This window comes from Meleagris gallopavo, chromosome 21, assembly GCF_905368555.1.
Source record: "Meleagris gallopavo chromosome 21, MGAL_WU_HG_1.1, whole genome shotgun sequence".
NCBI lineage: Eukaryota > Metazoa > Chordata > Aves > Galliformes > Phasianidae > Meleagris > Meleagris gallopavo.
Window position 1 is genome coordinate 4,439,459 of NC_139424.1, and position 17,052 is coordinate 4,456,510.

Sequence of the window (17,052 nt, forward strand, 5' to 3'; positions counted from 1 at the left end):
ACTGTCATGAATCCAGGACTACTGCGACTTTACAGCAGATTCCAGTAGCAAGGGAAGCCAGAAAAAGCATTCAAATCAAGCAAGTCTCTCTGGTTGTCTCAAAGAGGGAGAGGAGCACTGAATCAGCACATCAGATGGTAAATGCCCATGCTGGGGTTTGGACTAGATGATGCTTCTACATTCTGATTCTACACCTTTTGGCAACCATGATGAAATCTCAAGGGTCCTCTTTTAAAAACACTTATTTTAAAGTGTGTTGTAAATTTATGCTACGACAAGTAATGATAGGGGAGTGTGCCCAGTACACCCAAAGGAGGCCCAGCAGAACCAGAAATGCTGTAAGTGGCAGAAATTTACTTTTACCTGACATCCTTCCCCACAGTCATGGCTGCAATAACCTTCTTTACAGCTTCTTTCCTTTTCTCCTTCTTTTCATTATTGAGTTCAGCCTTCAGTTCAAAAATCTCTCCTGGAAGAAAACAGAAAGGATTGAGCCTGCTTGGAGAAGAAAAAGGTCTGGCTTTAGAGGCAGCATTAAAGTGACTTTTTATTTTTCTGGCCTGTTATTCCTCTAAAACCAGTACAGGAGCGCATAGAAACTGTCAGATTTTATGGAGAACACAGTCCAAGAAGCAGCAAAGCTGCAACACTCAGAGTGATATGGGCTATACCTTGCTAACAGAAAGCAGTTAACAAGAATCACACTGCATGTTGCAGCTCTCCCACTTCCAGGGCATTAAATCACATCCCTGTAGTACCTGTTTCTCAGAGGCAACCATTATATAACTAGGACGAAAAGAGTCTGGTGACACCAGACTCCCACTAACAAAAGCAACAACAGCTTCTGCAGTCAACATAACAGCCTTTTCCACAATAAGAATTTCTCCAGATATTGCTGCATGGAAAGGCTGGATCACAGGAACAGCAAAGCAAGTTTGCAAAGTACAGAAGGAGCTTATCAGGCCTCCTCCAGACACAGCAAGAGCTGCGGGAGGGATAAGGCTCCTTGGTGACAGACAGCTCCCCAGGAAGGAGCAGTATTACTCCAGAAACCAAAGGCTGAGAAGAACACCTTCCTTATAAACACCAGAATGTCTTCATAAAACACATCCTGTCCCCTAACTCTCAATTCTCACACACTGATGCCACTTCGTCAGAGCAGCAGTTTCCATTACAGAAGACGACTAACATGGACTTCAAGAAGAAAAGAGGTTCCCATTCTGAAGAACAGAGTGCAGTGACCACCGCCTCCTGCCCGAGGAAGCAATGTGGGCATCCCTCACACAGCTCATGCCCCAGGTGGTGCTCAGCCAACAGCAGCTCGCTCACCAGAGCTCAGTACAGCTTGGCCTCCTGCAGTCACCTCAAACACATTTGGCTGACACTTTAGGACTGAACTTACAGGCAGAGCTGCTCCTCAGAAAGGAGCGAACTGCATTTGCTTAATTTATGTTTCATTAAGCTTCAGAATGAGCTCATAAATAGATCAACGCTGTCGATTTTTCACTGGTAAGCATTCATTAGAAACATTCAGCCATCCTGAAAAGGAGAGATTGATATGAACCATTTTCTACATCTCCGGGAGAGGCGATGAGCAACATCAGGCTTAAATCACAGCCAGCAAGAGCTAGGATAAACAGTGCTTTGTTTAAGCACTAGTTCAGGCAAAAAAAAAAAAAAAAAAAAAAGAGATCTGTCTGGGGTTGTTCCAGCAAAGCAAGCAGGTAAATGGCTAAAACAGCCCCAAGAACCCCTTCCAGTCTTCAGCTGCTGCTGTTTCTCCTGAGGAGAGGTGACCACAGCACATATGGTAAAGCCAAGGGAATGTCAAATGCAGCACATGGAAAACAAATGTATTTCACTGCAGCTTTGGAGGATGCAGCAATGGGAAACCCCATTAGCTATGTATCAGCTTGAGGCAGAGCCGTATGCATCCATGTTAAATATTAGTCTTTCTCAATCACCACAATCCTGTGATTCCCAACTGAACAACCATCCTCAGTCCTGAACTTGTTAGCCCATAACTCAATCATTGTTTTTGATCATAATTGCACTCAAATCCTAATGTGTCATTCTCTGATGCTCAAAAAAGCATCAATATGGGTCAATTAACACACCACAGATCTGTATATTGCATCAGTTTTGTCTTTTGTCACCATGTGACCTACTTCTGAAGTTTCTTCCTGGACGATTATGAGAAACAGGGACAGAGCTAAAAGAAAAGCACGAGTTCTTCTGCATGCAGCTAAAAAAGCCATGTAAAAATAGCCCCTCACTACCTCCAATCCACCATCCCCACTTAACACCAACCTTTTTTATTGGTTGTGAAGTATTTGGAGTCCGTCATGGCTCCAGTTCCTTAAGACACCTGAAAAGAATAATGTAAGAATCAGACAGGACGGGGAGCTGACAACAGGCTGAAAAGAAAAGCCTCTACCTTTCAGCTCTCTCAAGCTTCAAATTATCTTCCTCTGCCAAGATCTCCCACCCCACCTCTGACACTCACATGAGGTTATGATTTCAGTGCTGCACTGCATGCCTGCGGACTGGACTTAAAAATGCTGCTGGGCCAGCAAGTGCTTCACAGAGAGTGGTCCCACCAGCACTTCCCTGCTCCTCAGAACCAAATTAGCAATACATTACATTACAGGGATCGCCCAAACATATGTGCAGATCCATCATTTCATTCCTGCAATTGCCAGCTCTGTGACAAATACGACTCAAACAATTCTCAAGTACAGGCTGACAAACAAGCATAGGAGTGGGCAGATCTACTGCTTTTGATGAAACAGTCTGCATGCCTGCTAAGAATCCATGACCCTAGAAACAACCAAAAACATGCTTTCTCCTATTCACCCCCCCCATCCTTTTCTACCTATTGTTCAATCCCTCTTCTCTTAAACGTACCTCTGACCTTATATGTGACCAGCAAAGCCAGCAAGTAATTTTTCCCCTAAATGCAGCCTGTCTGCTTCCATACTGCTCCCGTTGTGCTGGCTCAGCACCAGGAGGACAAGCCCAAGACCCTGCCCAGCTCTGCAACCAGCTCGCTGTTTCTTAACACTTTCCTTCCTCATCCCTTAACCAATACCATCACCACCAGCATCTTTTTTTTCCCCCACCCACAACCGCCATCACCCTTAACATGCCACACAGCATGGTGAGGCAGAGCAGTCATTACCTCATCCAAGCAGATAAGCAACCTGCTGCCCCATCTCGATACCTCTTGTAACCACAAACCCAGCCCAGGTTCAGCAACTCTGTTGCTGACACAGTCCCTGGGACTGCAGCCCAACTCTAAAGAGCACTTAAGTGTTTTTCTCTACAAGAGCACTTGGCAGGATGCCACACAGAAGGCACTGAGCATCACCATGCTGTTCTTGGTTGCATTATATGTGGATCTGTCAACCTGGGGCACATCCCTCAGCTGAGCTGGTCCAGTGTTGCTTTAACAGTGATCAAAAGAGCAGATTATAGAGAAAATCCAGGAGAAAAAAAAACAACACACCACCACCACATACATCATCCCAGTTATATAAAGCTACACACAGGAAATAACCCTCACTGGATTTTGATAGTGACCTTTAAATCCCAAAGTGGGACATTCGGCTGTTTTTTCTTACCTCAGATCACATTTGGAAACAAGAAGAATGATAAAACCACTCGGGCCCAGATAAGGCCAAGCACAGCACCTGCCTTCATCACCTGCCTTCACCACCTCCGTTCAAACAGACAGAAATTAGACTCAGCTCAATAAGCAGCAAACTGCCACACTCAGGAAAAACAGCTCTCTTCCAGCAGAGCACACAGATTTTGTGCCTCATCTATGGCAGAGCTACTTCACACGTTGTTAAGAGACAGCTTGCTAGCAGTGCTGAGTCTGTCTCATATACCAAGACAACTCCACATGGTTTACAGCAAATCTCAGCTGAAGGCCAAATCAAAACAGCCCAGCATTACAAATAGCCATGTTTTTAAATAACTCAAGAAAATGCTCCTTGTACACAAACCTAAATCTGGAAAGACTAAAGAATGTACAACAATGTCACAAATAGCCCTGTATTTTTAGGGAAAATCTAAAGCTGGTCACCCTTTCCTTACTAGATCCATGTCCAACTGCCAACTGCTAAAGCAGAAACAGCTACAAGGCGTTTGAGCTGCAAGAGGCTCCTGATCCTACCCCCTGCACCAACAAGAAGAGATACAGAGGAATTTCTCCAGAATTTCTGGCAATGCTTAATGCTGCTCACACCAGTGTGACATTTAAACATGACAGACCAGTGAAAAACAAACTGGCAGCACAGGGGCAGCACTGCCTGAGCACTCCGCCCACCTGGCACGTGCCAACCTCTGTGGACAGCAGGAACCCAGTCCTCACACCCAGCACCTCCCACAGCTCTCCCAATACCCTCCAGCTGCAGGAGCAGCCCTAAGCCTCCCAGCAGCTCTCTCTGCTAATTCCCATTCCTGCTTCCTTTCCAGTCCCACAGCCTCGACCACTGCCCAGTGCCCCCAGCACTCATCAGTCCTTTCAAGGCTCCTCCCAGACCTCCTGCCCAGGTCTGCTGTGACCCCCACCTGCTCCCAGTGTCCCACCTGTGATCACAACCCAATCCCAGTGTCCCCCCAGTGCCACCACCCCCTCCTAGTAAAATCTCCCAACATTTCCTCCTCACTCCATCCAAACACCCCCTCCCAGTATCCCTCCAGCGCCTCCCTCCCTCTCCCCAAACCCCTTCCCAGTGTCTCATCAGTGCCTCCACCCACTCCCAGTACTCCACCAGTAACACCCTCATTTGCTCCCAGCACTCCCCCAGCTGCTCCCAGTTGCTCCCAGCACCCCACCAGCGATCACTCCCCCAACCCAGTACCTTGCCTCAGAACCCCATTCTCACATCCCCTCCCAGTACCTCACCAGTGCCTCCCACCCCCTCCCCAACCCCCTTCCCAAGGCCTCACCAGCGCCTCCCAGCTCCTCCCAGTATCCCCTCCAGCCTCTCCCAACGCTCCCTCCCCACGTCCCGGCACCACTCACGCTGGGACGGACGAACGGACGGACACACCGCTGCGGGGCGGGGGCGGTGGCAGAACCGGAACCGGAAGCGAAGGGAACAGCCGGGAGGACTCGCGAGGAGCGAGAAGAAAAACTCCCCCCGCCTAGAGCGGCCGCGCCCCTCCACCATAGAGGGGTGAGGGAAGAAGGCGGAGCGCCGCCCGCTCGGCCTCCGCAACGGGGTGGGAGTCGCAGCGCCCCCTTGAGGCGGGGCGGGGCGGGCGGCATGGCGGAGCTGGGCGCCCACCTGACGGCCGAGGCGGCCGGTGATGACCGGCCCTCCATCTTCGAGGCGGTGGCTCAGGACAGCCTGATGGCGGCCGTGAAGCCCGCCCTACTGCACCTGGTCAAGGTAAGGGCCTGAAGGGAGGGAGTTCAGGGCAGGAAACCCCCCGGGCCTCACCTCCGCTGCCTCTCAGCACAGCTGCCCCGGGGCTGGGGGGAGTCTGACCTGCAGGTGTTCCAGAACCATGGAGGTGTGGCACTGAGGGCTGTGGTCAGTGGGCGCGGTGGGCTGGGGTTGGACTTGGGGACCTGAAAGGCCTCTTACAACCTTAACGATTCTGTGATTCTCATAAGCTACCAGAGCAGCTTTGGCATAACTCACAGCACTCCCAGATCCATCCCTGCTGTCTCTTTCACTGCAGGTGCTTGCTGAGTCTAATCCTGGCCGGTACGGCCTCCTCTGGCGCAGGTTTGATGAGATCTATGTCCTTCTGGATTTTCTGCTCCAGCAGCACTACTTGGCCAGGTGCAGTGCCTCCTTTTCTGAGAACTTTTATAGCTTAAAGAGGATACCGACAGGAGATTGCAAACAGCAACCTTTGGCCACTGCTGGCCTGCCAAAGAAGCAGCACTGGAAGTCTCTCCTGTTGCTGATTCTCGTTCCTTACCTAAAAGGAAAGCTAGAGAAGCTCGTGTCCAGCCTTAGGGAAGAGGATGAGTACTCCATCCATCCTCCATCATCCTCCTGGAAGCGTTTTTACCGAGCCTTTCTAGCTGCCTACCCTTTTGTAAACATGGCCTGGGAGGGCTGGTTTCTGATCCAGCAATTGTGCTACATCCTTGGGAAGGCTCAGCATCATTCCCCCTTGCTGCGGCTGGCTGGCGTTCGCCTGGTGAGACTGACTGCAGAGGATATCCAGGCCCTGGAGAAGAAACTTCCTGTAGCAGCCTCGAGTCAAACACACAGGTATGTCAGCAGCTGCATTCCAGAGTGTTACTGACCTTCAAGATTAAGTTTCCTTCTCTCAAAACACGCTCTGGAAGGAATATAAGTAGTGAAAATGTGGAAACACGTAGCAGGGATTAGCTTTACAGGATTTACTGGTAATAAAATTGATTGGTTTTTTTACATTCTAACCTCCATCCTGTTCTGTTACCTACATGTTTCTAAAAAGGAAAGTTGACTGCAACAATTCTGCTAAGAGGATGGAAACTTAGTTACTTTTTTGTGAGCTGCAACTAAGACATAAGCATGCTTAATGTTCTGTAAAAGGATGATCCATGAGCGAAATGATCTATGGTCTCAGCCCCTTCAATCCAAACTCTTCTAATTTAGTTGGCGCATGACCTGAGGCTTTCTTAGCCTACAAAGACCTGAGAAAAACATCCTAGCAGATACTTTGTTACCAACACCAGATGCCCTGATGTCACAGCTTAGTGTTAAGCTGTAAAAAGCAGTGCTTTTCTCCCCAACTCTTTCTCAGTTTGCAGATGGACTAATGCACAGTACTAATTATTTCTCCATATCTTCTCTCCCTGCTGCAGCATTAAAACACGAGTGCAGTCAGCAGTGAGGAAAGCTTTGGGTGGCATCGCCTTCTCGCTGTCCACCGGGCTGTCTGTATGTGTGTTCTTCCTCCAGTTCCTGGACTGGTGGTACTCCTCTGAAAACCAAGAAACTATCAAATCTCTGACAGCGCTCCCTACTCCTCCACCCCCTGTGCATCTGGACCACGGGGTGGGCTCAGCTCTCTTACCCAAACTGAAGACAGTGTGCCCTCTGTGCCACAAAATCCGAGTCAATGCCACAGCCCTGTCCACGTCCGGCTTTGTGTTTTGCTACCGCTGTGTGTACAATTATGTGAAGACTCACCAGCGCTGCCCAATCACAGGCTATGCCACAGAGCTCCAGCACCTTGTCAAACTGTACTCTCCTGAGAGCTGAAAGAGCTGCGCTGTGCGTCAGAGATCTCTGAGGATAGCGGCTGGGTATTCAGTGTGGTGCTGCACTGCTGGGCAGCTGAACGCTGCTCTGTGACTCCCTCAAAAGAAGGGGAGAAAGTAACGAAGGAAAGGGGCCCAAGGTTCGAGCTGCATGTGGAGGTCTGCTCCTACTCACCTCTGAATGATGTCCTTAATTCCCACCAACAGTTCTAAATTAAAACCTCTGACTCTTTATAGAAACAAGAGTTGAAATATAGGCAGGGATAGAAGAGGGAGGATACCTTTTCTCTACAAGGGAGAGAAATGACAAAATGACAAACCAACTTAAAGCAGCAGCTGTGCCAATTGATTAATTGTTAAATAAGTCTCTGATTCTGTTGTTACCTGCTTTTATAAAGCAAAATTCTTTCTTGATCAAGAAACCAAATAAATTTTTGATGATTGGAAAAAGTTTGCTGGCGATTCATCTTTGCAGATGAGGGTTGTGGGTACAAGATTAGTGTTTCGTGTGCTGGGAATCTTTAATGTCTCTGAATTAACTATTACTTTGAAATTTTAGGACATTTTTGGATGCCCCATCCCTGGAGGTGTTCAAGGCCAGGTTGGATGGGGCTTTGGGCAGCCTGGTCTAGTATGAAACGGGGAGGTTGGTGGCCCTGGCTGTGGTGGGGCGTTGGAGACTCATGATCCTTGAGGTCCCTTCCAACCCTGGCCATTCTGTGATTCTGAGACGTGAAGCAAAACTTGCTGCACAAATTACATGGGCAAACTCTGCACCATCCTTCCTGCAAAGAATCACCCACATCTGAGTCTCCCAGGTCTGAACAGCTGTAATTACTCTTTTGAATGTTAAATAGCTCTTTAATGCCTATCTGACTAACATCAAGCCCATTAAGCAGTGACAGGCTAGCAGTTACCTGGTAGATGTTTAACGTTCCTGCAGGTCGCTGAAGAATATCAACTTGAATTTGACTGCTTCTGACTGGCCTGTCCTTAACAGACAAATTAATATCTGTTCAGGTTTGTTGCTCTAAAACAAAGCTGTGAAACTAATGTGAATTACATTTTATCTGCTTTTCCACTGTGTTATAATTGCCATAAGGTCTAAAGACAGACAAATTTATTTGTAAAGGACCATCAGCTTTATTAAACCAACCTTTGAGTTTAAATATGAACTGTGAGGTCTATGGTCACAACCAAAGCATCCTCAGTGCATGATATTATTAATACAATTACATCAACATTAGCAGTGGCACTGGAATTGCACAACACAGCATTGTCGGAATTTGTCTTTGCAAATCTGTTTTAGAACACCCAGCAAAGCTAAGCCACATTCTTAGCAAATCTAGAGAAAGAGAGAAAGAGAGAAAGCACTAACAATTGAGTTGCCTTCCACACTTCCTCATCAGAAACGACATGCCTTCTCCTTAGAAGAGAATCACTGTAACTGTACTCCTAGATACATCCCCCATAGAAGCTTCCTTCTCCACAAGCAGAGAGAAATGAACATAAAGCTGGCACCAAAACCTGGAAGAGAATAAAAAACTGCATTACAGTGGCCCCGTATCTTTTTTTGTACTTGTTTGATTAGCTCAAGCTCTTCTCCTCCCCGAAAGGGCTGCACTTCATCCCTCTGCAGTCCCATGGATTCAGATCAGTACAGCCCATCACTAATTCCTAACTACTGAATCAGGTGTCAGTGAAAAGTTGCTGTGTTTTCGAAAATAGAAATTAAAACCCCCTCAGCACCTACCAGGCATTCTGGGTGTCACTGTTTCTGGTTACCTCAATAGGTACCTAAGAATCCAGGTAATCTTTTAGAGGGTCTCATGACATCAGAGAAGTCATTTGAAACCTCGTCAGTAATTTTCTTTCTGAAAATCCACATGTAATAAAAACCATCTCCAATGAAGAGCTTAGAGGAATACTACATTAGGCATATTCTTTCTCTAATAGCTGCATTTCAACATCCTCAGCCCTACCAGAAGAGAAGCAGCTGAATGACTTCTTCACCAGCTCCTCTCCATCTCACACCCAACAGACAGCATGAGAGCAGAGCACCAGAGCCACTCCTGACAACAGAGCTCACGACTAGAAATGCTGTTCACTGCATCAGTGCTAGTAATCACTAGATGATAATAGGGCTGATGAGATTTTTTCTGGTAAAGAACTGCTAATAAGTTCTTTACCGGAAAAAATGTCAAACTCCATTTTACAGAGTCTACATTGCATTTACAAGTGCAGAGGATACAGAGGCTGTAGCACCTGGAGATCTGAAAGCCATGTCACACATAGGAGAAAAGCCAAGAAACCTCTCTCACTGCAAGGCTCTGTACTAAATCTGATATTGCAGCAAGATACGCAAATCTAAACAGCTATTTGTACAACCCAGTTTTCAAATCAATATTTTTTCTACTGCTAAAAAAAAAAACCTATGTTTTTTTTCCTCACTATTTTTTTTGGATTTCAAGTAGCAGCAAAGTTGTTTGCTCTAGAAGAGCTTAGCCTAAATAAGCTCAGAGAGAAGATTACGTGATCATGCCCTGGTCAGAGCAAAGACAAAAAGTCTCAGCAATACCAGTTCAGAGAATACTTCACTCATCATTGCTTTGGGCAAATCTGTTTCCGTTCAACAAGAAATTTGCTCCCAGGCCAGAAATTAGGACAGATAAGTTCTAGTTCCAGATGCTTGTTTGCTTCTAGAAAAGAAGAAAGGAAGTAAAACAAATGAAAACAAAACACCACCGTGTCAGCCCAAGGGTTGACGTAGTGACTGAACACCTAACAAAGGGTTGTCGCTGGCCCAGGGAGCACAAATTGCACCTGTGCTCCCCACGTGACCAGAAGGGGTGGACCCAGAGAAGTGTATATAAGGGCCAGCTAGAGAAAGGAGAACATCTTTTGGACTTAGACTGCTGTTTGAGAAGGAGTGCTGCATAGCCAGAGAGCCCCTTCACTAGCTGGGTGAGTTGACTTTTCCTTCTGTATATAACTGTCAGTCTACCTGCTCGTTATTTATACTCAACTCCCTGACATGGCAGTGCTGTAGAGGTGGTACTTTGTGCCATCAGTGTGCTGGCTTTCACTCCTTCATAGAGCTTGTGTGTTCAGCTGCATGTGTGACAAAGCCAAATGAGAAATGGAGAAGGAAAAGCTCTCAATTTCTTCTTCCTAAACACTGCTGCTCAACGAACATGTGTCTCCTGCTGCACACAAAGACCCCTTTTACTGCTGCTCCATTGGCTTCAAACTTAATTAAAACTCCACCTCACACACAGGAGTGCAACAGGTAGAAGGAGGTGGCTTATGTTACTCATCTACAGGTGCAGCATGTTCTATCCCCTTAGCAGTGCCTACTATTACAGATAAGGGGCTAAAGCATGCTTTGCAGGTGAGATACAGTAACCATGAGCTGAGGTGCCAGAAAGGCCCAGCACCAGGCTGAACAGCGGATGAAAACCCTGTCAAAGAACCCCGCAGCAGCCATCCAAGGGCCCCCAGGCCTATCTTAATTCCCCCCCAAGCCACCCATCTGAACTGCAGTTCCCATCTCCACGCACTCATCCCTGCCAGCCAGGCCCTGATCCCTTCCCCTGAGTCCCCCAGTCGCCTCCCAAGCCCCGCACCCCCTCTGCAGCCCTTCCTTCCCCCGCTCCCCTCAGCGCTCCACTCACCCAGACCCCACGCGCACAGCAGGAACTCACAGCGTCGTCCCGCCCCCCCGCCGGTTCACATCCAATGGCAACACGCGGTTCTACTTACTGACTCAGGAGCTCGCCAATAGGAAGGCGAGGCGCCGACGCGAGCGTTTCCCGCCTTGCGCGGTTGAGGGGCGGGCCCGCCTTGTGAGGCCATTGCGTAGCAGCTTTTTCTTTCGAAAAGGGAGCTATGAGCTTTTGTATTCCTCTGAATAACAAGAGGGAAATAAGTACTGCAAATGATGCAAGAAATAAAAACTAACCTATCAGTGCTTTGAAAGGAAAAGTATGTCCATGACTTGGTACAATAGTTAAACTAACAGTTGCTCGCTTGTGATTTCTTCCAGTATCTAAAGGGGCTGTGAGAAAGGAGATGGTCTCTTAGAGTCTATGTGATGGGACAAGGAGAAATGGCTTCCATATAACAGGGAGGAGGCTGAGACTGGATATAAGAGAGGAGAGAGATGGCGGCCTGTGGATTTCAGGCAAGCTCTCTGTTTTGGAAGTGGCAGGAGCTCCGTGCTGCGCTGCAGTGGGTGCTGCTGCTCTGGGTTGTTGCAGGCTGCTGTACTCTGAGTAGGGGAAGTAGCATGGGAAAAGCACAAAAACTCCCAGAAACCAAAGGTTGGGACCCATTTGGGAGAACAAATTATTACAATTTGTTTCACCTCTCATCTCTGTATTTGCTGTTTGGAGAGTAGCTGCTGTTAAGCTAATGTGGTTTTTTTTTTTTTTTTTTTTTGAGAGCATTTGGAAGTGTGATGTTTTGACATAAATGGTAAGCAGTTTTTTCTTTAAACAATTGTTCCAGGCACAAAATGGCTCATGAGGACCATCAGCTGCAGCGGCTGGTCTGGGTTGATGCAGCAACACAGTATCCTGAAATAGTTTTGTGTGTTGGAAAAATAACTTTTGGTGAGAAAGCAAGAAAAAAGATGCCAAAAAATTCAAAACAAGATCAAAAACACATCCTTGCCTCTGCAGTGTGTGCCTTGCTAAACTCTGGAGGAGGTGTGGTAAAAGCAGAGATAGAAAATGAAAACTACGACTTTCAGAGAGATGAGATCGGACTGGATTTACAAGATATTTTTCGTTCTCTTCTTTTATTTCCGGATTTGACAAAATACCTGGACTTTGAACAGCAGGATAACTACCTTTTGATTTTTATTAAGACATGGAACAGCGAAAAGATATCCTCAACCTCTAGTTCTGCAAAGCCACGTATCTGTAGCCTCAGTAGTGGGTTGTATACAAGAAGTGGTGCTTCTCTTTCCCACATGACCCCTACTGAAGCTTTGTTTTTCCTTGAAGAAAAGCAAAATAAAGCTAGGGCAGAACATAGCACAAGAGCACCTGCTAAAAAAAAGACGACAATGGCTGCTGAAGAAGATATGCATATTATAAATAACACTGCTGCTGAATTGTTTAATAGGGATCAGCTGCAGTGTGGAGAGACATTGAATTTCACAGAGTCAGGGAACATAGAATTTAAGCACTTTTCCACTGAAAAATTTTTCACTCGTGTTAAAGAGATATTACCTCACTACATCTCTGGATTTGCAAATGCATGTGGCGGGTATTTGTGGATTGGTGTGGATGATAACAGGGTGGTACAGGGGTTCAAAAGTGATGATGAGGGCCTTGAAAATCTAAGAAACCTAATTGATTCTGTTTATCAGGAAAAATTAACCATCTTCCATTTCTGCAAAAGTGGATATGAACACCAGATAACGCATGAATACAAAATCTTCAAAGTGTATAATGAGGCTGTAGAGCACTATGGCTATGTCTGTGCTGTGAAGGTTGAACCATTTACTTGTGTAGTGTTTTCAGAAGATCCGCAGTCATGGCTGTTCGACGGAGGCACTATCAGGAGACTGAAAGCAAATGAATGGGCTTCGTGGATGATCTCTGCTGATCCAGGTCCATAAAACTCAGAATAATCCACTCCTGATTTTGGTATTTCCTTTGGTTTTCTTTAGGTTGGATTTGGTCCAAACTGTCTTGGTCCTCCTGCCTCTTAGGGTCTCTCTCCAGTGTTGCTACCAGCCTGGCAGGCAGAAAGCTGTAGACAGAGATTGTTCATTGGCCAGTTCTTGGGCAATGAAAGGAGTATCACTAATAGAACTAGAGATCACAACAGAAGTTAAAGAGACAAGAAGACCAAGAATAACTCCATGATCTATAACTGGAGTCTATTCACTGCTAATCAGCTGTTGTCCTCTCCTCCTGTTTATTTATCACATTTGTTATTTTAAGTAAGAATAAAAGGTTTAAAACCAGCGTGAGGATGGTTTGTACACCTTGCACTAAGGGGCAGCAACAGCTCATGCTATATTGTGTTTTCATTTCTCTTTTCCAGATCTATCAGAATTTTCTGAGACCTTTAAGCTAGAGCTTAGTGTGACAGAGGGGCCACCCTGTGCCAAGTCAGTTTACTCACACCAGGGCCTTGACAACCTGGATGATCTTTGTGAGCAACTGTTTCCAAGTAGGTATACGCATTGCTTTCACTGACTGATAGGTCTACAAAATGAATCCCAAGGATATGATCAAGGAGTTTGAAGAAAGTATTTAAACAGGTGAGGGAGGTGGAAATGGTTTGCAGATCTGATGGCAACACTGCATCCACAGGTTGGTGCCCCTTCCCCAAGGACTGATATCGACATGTATACATGATGGAGCTCAGCTAGCTGAACATCTCTGGGGACAGAGAGCACAGCTGTGCCAGTTTTTCACAGTCTATTGAGAAGTGGGGAAGATAGTAGGGTAGGTTCACTTGGAATCAGCCCAAAATATGTAAAATGACAGAGCCTGGGAAAAGAGCAGAATTTCTGTGGCACTACAAGATCAGCCAGGTGTCCAGGGACTTTTCTATTGAGCTGTTTGTTAATCTGTCTGCTAGGCTGGTTTACCTAAGCATGGCAGGAATAAGCTGACCCTGTGCTGGCATCTTTAGTATTTTAGTAGGAAATGTAAATAATGCATCATCAGATAACTCAGTATTTAAAAAAAAAAAAAAAATATCTAGAAATGCATGAAAAGGGCTTTCAGGCAGCTAGGATCTGTATTTATGGTCTTCCACCAGTATTAATCCTCTCAGCATCATTTTAGAGGGCTGGATTTTTATACTTTATATTAACACCAACTACTTCTTGTGTTCTGCATTGATAGTGAAATCCCACAGCCTAATATATACTCCAGAAAAACTCATTAAAGATCTCTTCCAAGAGCACCAAGGCCTGAAGAGTTTAATGGATGAACAGCTGAAGGATGTTTTTGAAGGAGTTGTGATATTTTCTAGAAGCTGGGCTGTTGAGGTTGGCTTGTCAGAAAACCAAGGCATAATCTGTGATGTTCTCCTAGCAGCCAAGGGTAGGCCACCTATCCTCTATACAGTATGTAAACATCCCTCTGAGGCTTTATTTCACTACTCAAGACGCACAGCCTGGATGCTGAAGAAGAAATTAGTCAATACCGGAGGTTATACTCACAAACTGTGTGTAATACCAAAGCTACTGACTTTGCCTCGCAGCTTTAGCTATGGAGAAGAATGGGATGTGAATGTTCAAAAACTGTATCCTCAAAACTACGGCTTAATCAACAGCATCAACTTGAAAAACCTCTTGCATTCTCTCATCATAGTTTTACTGAATTTCAGATCTTTCTTGAGTGACTCTGTTGGCTTTGAGGTTTTGAACCTCTTGACCATTGAACAATACCAGCTGCTGTCAGAAAATCTCCACAAAACTAAGAGGCTGTATGTTTATGGTCTACCGGGAACAGGAAAAACTGTTGTGGCCCTCAAAGTCATAGAGAAAATAAGGAATATGTTTAAATGCAAACAACAGGAGGTTCTTTACATATGTGAGAACAAACCTCTGAAAGACTTTGTGAGGTAAGTCTTTACTCCTGTTATTTTTTCAACATGTTATTTGACCAACGGTTTTTAAAATAGCTGAGCACCGATTAGATTTTGTGTGCTAGGTGTTCATCACCATTGCAGCTTTCAAAATATGTACTTGGAATGTATTTTTAGTAAGGCTCATTTTTTAATCTTGACATCCCTAATATCTACTAATAAATGTAATTAAAATACCATTGGCATTATTTTGTTCTCATCAAGTATAACTAGTAGTTTACCATGCACAGAGACTGTTTTAAATCCACTTGCATTTCTTGTAGAAAGAAGAACATCTGCCAAGCTGTGACAAGAGTAGCCTTTTTGAAGAACAGCTATAGTTACGTGAAGCACATAATAATTGATGAAGCACAGAATTTCCGAGATGAGAATGGTGATTGGTATCAAAAGGCATTGGCTTTGACTTCATCACCAGAGCTCTCTGAGCCTGGCTTTCTGTGGATTTTCTTGGACTACTTGCAGACAACTCACTGCTTCTCCACTGGTCTTCCAGAACCAAGACAGCATGATCCTGTGGAGATGCTAACCAAGGTGGTTCGTAATGCTAACAGTATTTATTGCTATCTAAAGAATACAATGGAAGAGATTGTAGAGAATCCTACTGTAGGTATTCCACAAGCACGTTTACGGAGGTTGTTACATACAGCCACATGTGCTCATGGTGTCAAAGGCTACTTTAAAATAGTAGATATGAAAGTCAGAAATGAAATAGCAGAGTATGTGGCAAAGCATTGTCATAATTATCTTAAAAGTGGTTACTCTGAGAAAGATATAGCTATTCTGTGCTACAACAGTGACGAAGTACAGGCATACAGTGGAATACTGAGTAAAGCATTGAGTAAGTTAAATATATTACCAAGACAAATGGATGAAGGGCTAGAGGAGTACACTATTCTAGACAGCTTCCGTCGTTTCTCTGGCTTAGAAAGAATGATTGTGTTTGCTATTATTCCTTATCCCCTTCCCACACAACATGAAGTTTTAAATAATATATTAGTATCTGTAGCATCCAGAGCTAATTTAAATATGCACTTGTTACGTGAGCACTGGGATATGGTATAAGAGTGAGCTGTTTCCAATAGTACTGCTCAGAAAAAAAACTACTGGACAGCTCAGGCATCCAGAATTGAAAGCCCTTTTTATTAAAAAAAAAAAAAAAAGAAAAAAAAAAACAAACTCAGATACCCAGGGAAGTAGAAAATGAAGCCTTCTGTCCATTCTGTCCTTCTGTTTTAACTAATACACACAGAAAAAGCATTAACAAGATAACTTCCCACTCAACTTCAGCAAGTCACTATGGGTTAGAACCACCTAGTTGTTGTACCAGCTTTGCAATTCTGACCTTAGGTATCGCTAGTACTTCTGTCTTGGTTTTAGACATGCCAGTTAGGCAAAACTCTTAATTGCAAAGTCCCTTCAGAGAACAGATCCAAAATTCCTAAAACTGGATATCTAAAATTGAAGGCTGGTTGAAAACAAGCCGTGGACTTTCATATTGTTTTCCACTACAGAATGGCCTGCGGCTCAGCTGGTCCCTTTATGATTACAAGACACCAATGATTATGTTAGATATAGTTAAAATAAGACACAGTACCCATCTGGAATTAGCCTTGAAGTAAACTTGCCTCAGACTGTCAAATCTATTAGCACAAACATTCTTGCTTCTCTTACTTCTGGAAGCTGGAGGCACCTTCCTTTTTTCCGTAGTCATTAACTAGGGAAGACTATCTGCACGATTCCCTTCTTGTCTTCCACATGTCAGTCGCTTAATCATGCCATGCTTATCACAGGAATGTCACTAACATGTACTATGATCAGAAATATTTTAATGTACTTTCAGATCACTGCAGAGTATCGTATTTACTGTGCACTTAGATTTCTGTTCTCCTGCTGCAGACTAAAGCAGGGATGTCTTATTTGTGATATGCATAGCACGCATAGAGAATCTATGCTTGATTGCGGATGTTTGTACAATAAAATTGTAACGTGATTGCCAACTGGTGGCTTCTTGTTCTTCCTTCATCAGATGTTTTCAGTATTCCCTGTTGGGCCCTCTGTGGGCTCCTGGTGTAAACCTCAGCTTATCTCATTAGTGCTGCCTCTTCATCTAGCTGATTTTCACATCCTTGCACGTTCATTTGAGTGTTGTTAGATATTTTGAAACTGGTGTGAATTAGCTTGTGCAACAAACTGATTACTCTAGGTTGCTC

The 17,052-nt window shown here is 45.0% G+C and overlaps 3 protein-coding genes, 1 long non-coding RNA gene and 1 other non-coding gene across 8 annotated transcripts in view; 2 read left to right on the forward strand and 3 right to left on the reverse strand.

Moving 5' to 3' along the window:
- Positions 1–5,172, reverse strand: part of AP2B1 (adaptor related protein complex 2 subunit beta 1) — a 64,969-nt gene extending 59,797 nt beyond the window's left edge. For 2 of the 4 annotated variants that reach the window (XM_010721759.2, XM_010721757.2), the window contains exons 1-3: positions 5,036–5,172; positions 2,311–2,368; positions 364–469 (exon numbers count right to left, since the gene is read on the reverse strand). In XM_010721759.2, coding sequence (XP_010720061.1) covers positions 364–469; positions 2,311–2,347 — 143 coding nt within the window. In that variant the 5' untranslated portion in view covers positions 2,348–2,368; positions 5,036–5,172. The other 2 variants (XM_010721758.2, XM_031556410.2) reach the window with 2 other exon arrangements.
- PEX12 (peroxisomal biogenesis factor 12) lies at positions 5,133–7,672 on the forward strand. The gene is made up of 3 exons (XM_010721752.4): positions 5,133–5,405; positions 5,701–6,245; positions 6,824–7,672. The coding sequence occupies exons 1-3, from the start codon at positions 5,280–5,282 to the stop codon at positions 7,221–7,223; spliced, it is 1,071 nt and encodes a 356-aa protein (XP_010720054.2). The 5' UTR covers positions 5,133–5,279; the 3' UTR covers positions 7,224–7,672.
- A 669-nt stretch (positions 7,673–8,341) lies between these two features.
- Positions 8,342–10,985, reverse strand: LOC146543017 (uncharacterized). Its single transcript, XR_014887528.1, has 2 exons — positions 10,897–10,985; positions 8,342–8,749 (listed from the first exon to the last, which is right to left on the reverse strand). It is a non-coding gene; the product is annotated as an uncharacterized LOC146543017 (long non-coding RNA).
- Positions 9,735–9,832, reverse strand: LOC116217365 (Z30 small nucleolar RNA). Its single transcript, XR_004161822.1, has one exon. It is a non-coding gene; the product is annotated as a Z30 small nucleolar RNA (small nucleolar RNA).
- On the forward strand, positions 10,018–16,839 carry LOC100548822 (schlafen family member 13-like). Its single transcript, XM_010721751.4, has 5 exons — positions 10,018–10,186; positions 11,732–12,843; positions 13,283–13,411; positions 14,095–14,818; positions 15,106–16,839. The coding sequence occupies exons 2-5, from the start codon at positions 11,739–11,741 to the stop codon at positions 15,902–15,904; spliced, it is 2,757 nt and encodes a 918-aa protein (XP_010720053.1). The 5' UTR covers positions 10,018–10,186; positions 11,732–11,738; the 3' UTR covers positions 15,905–16,839.
- The last annotated feature ends 213 nt before the right edge of the window (positions 16,840–17,052 follow it).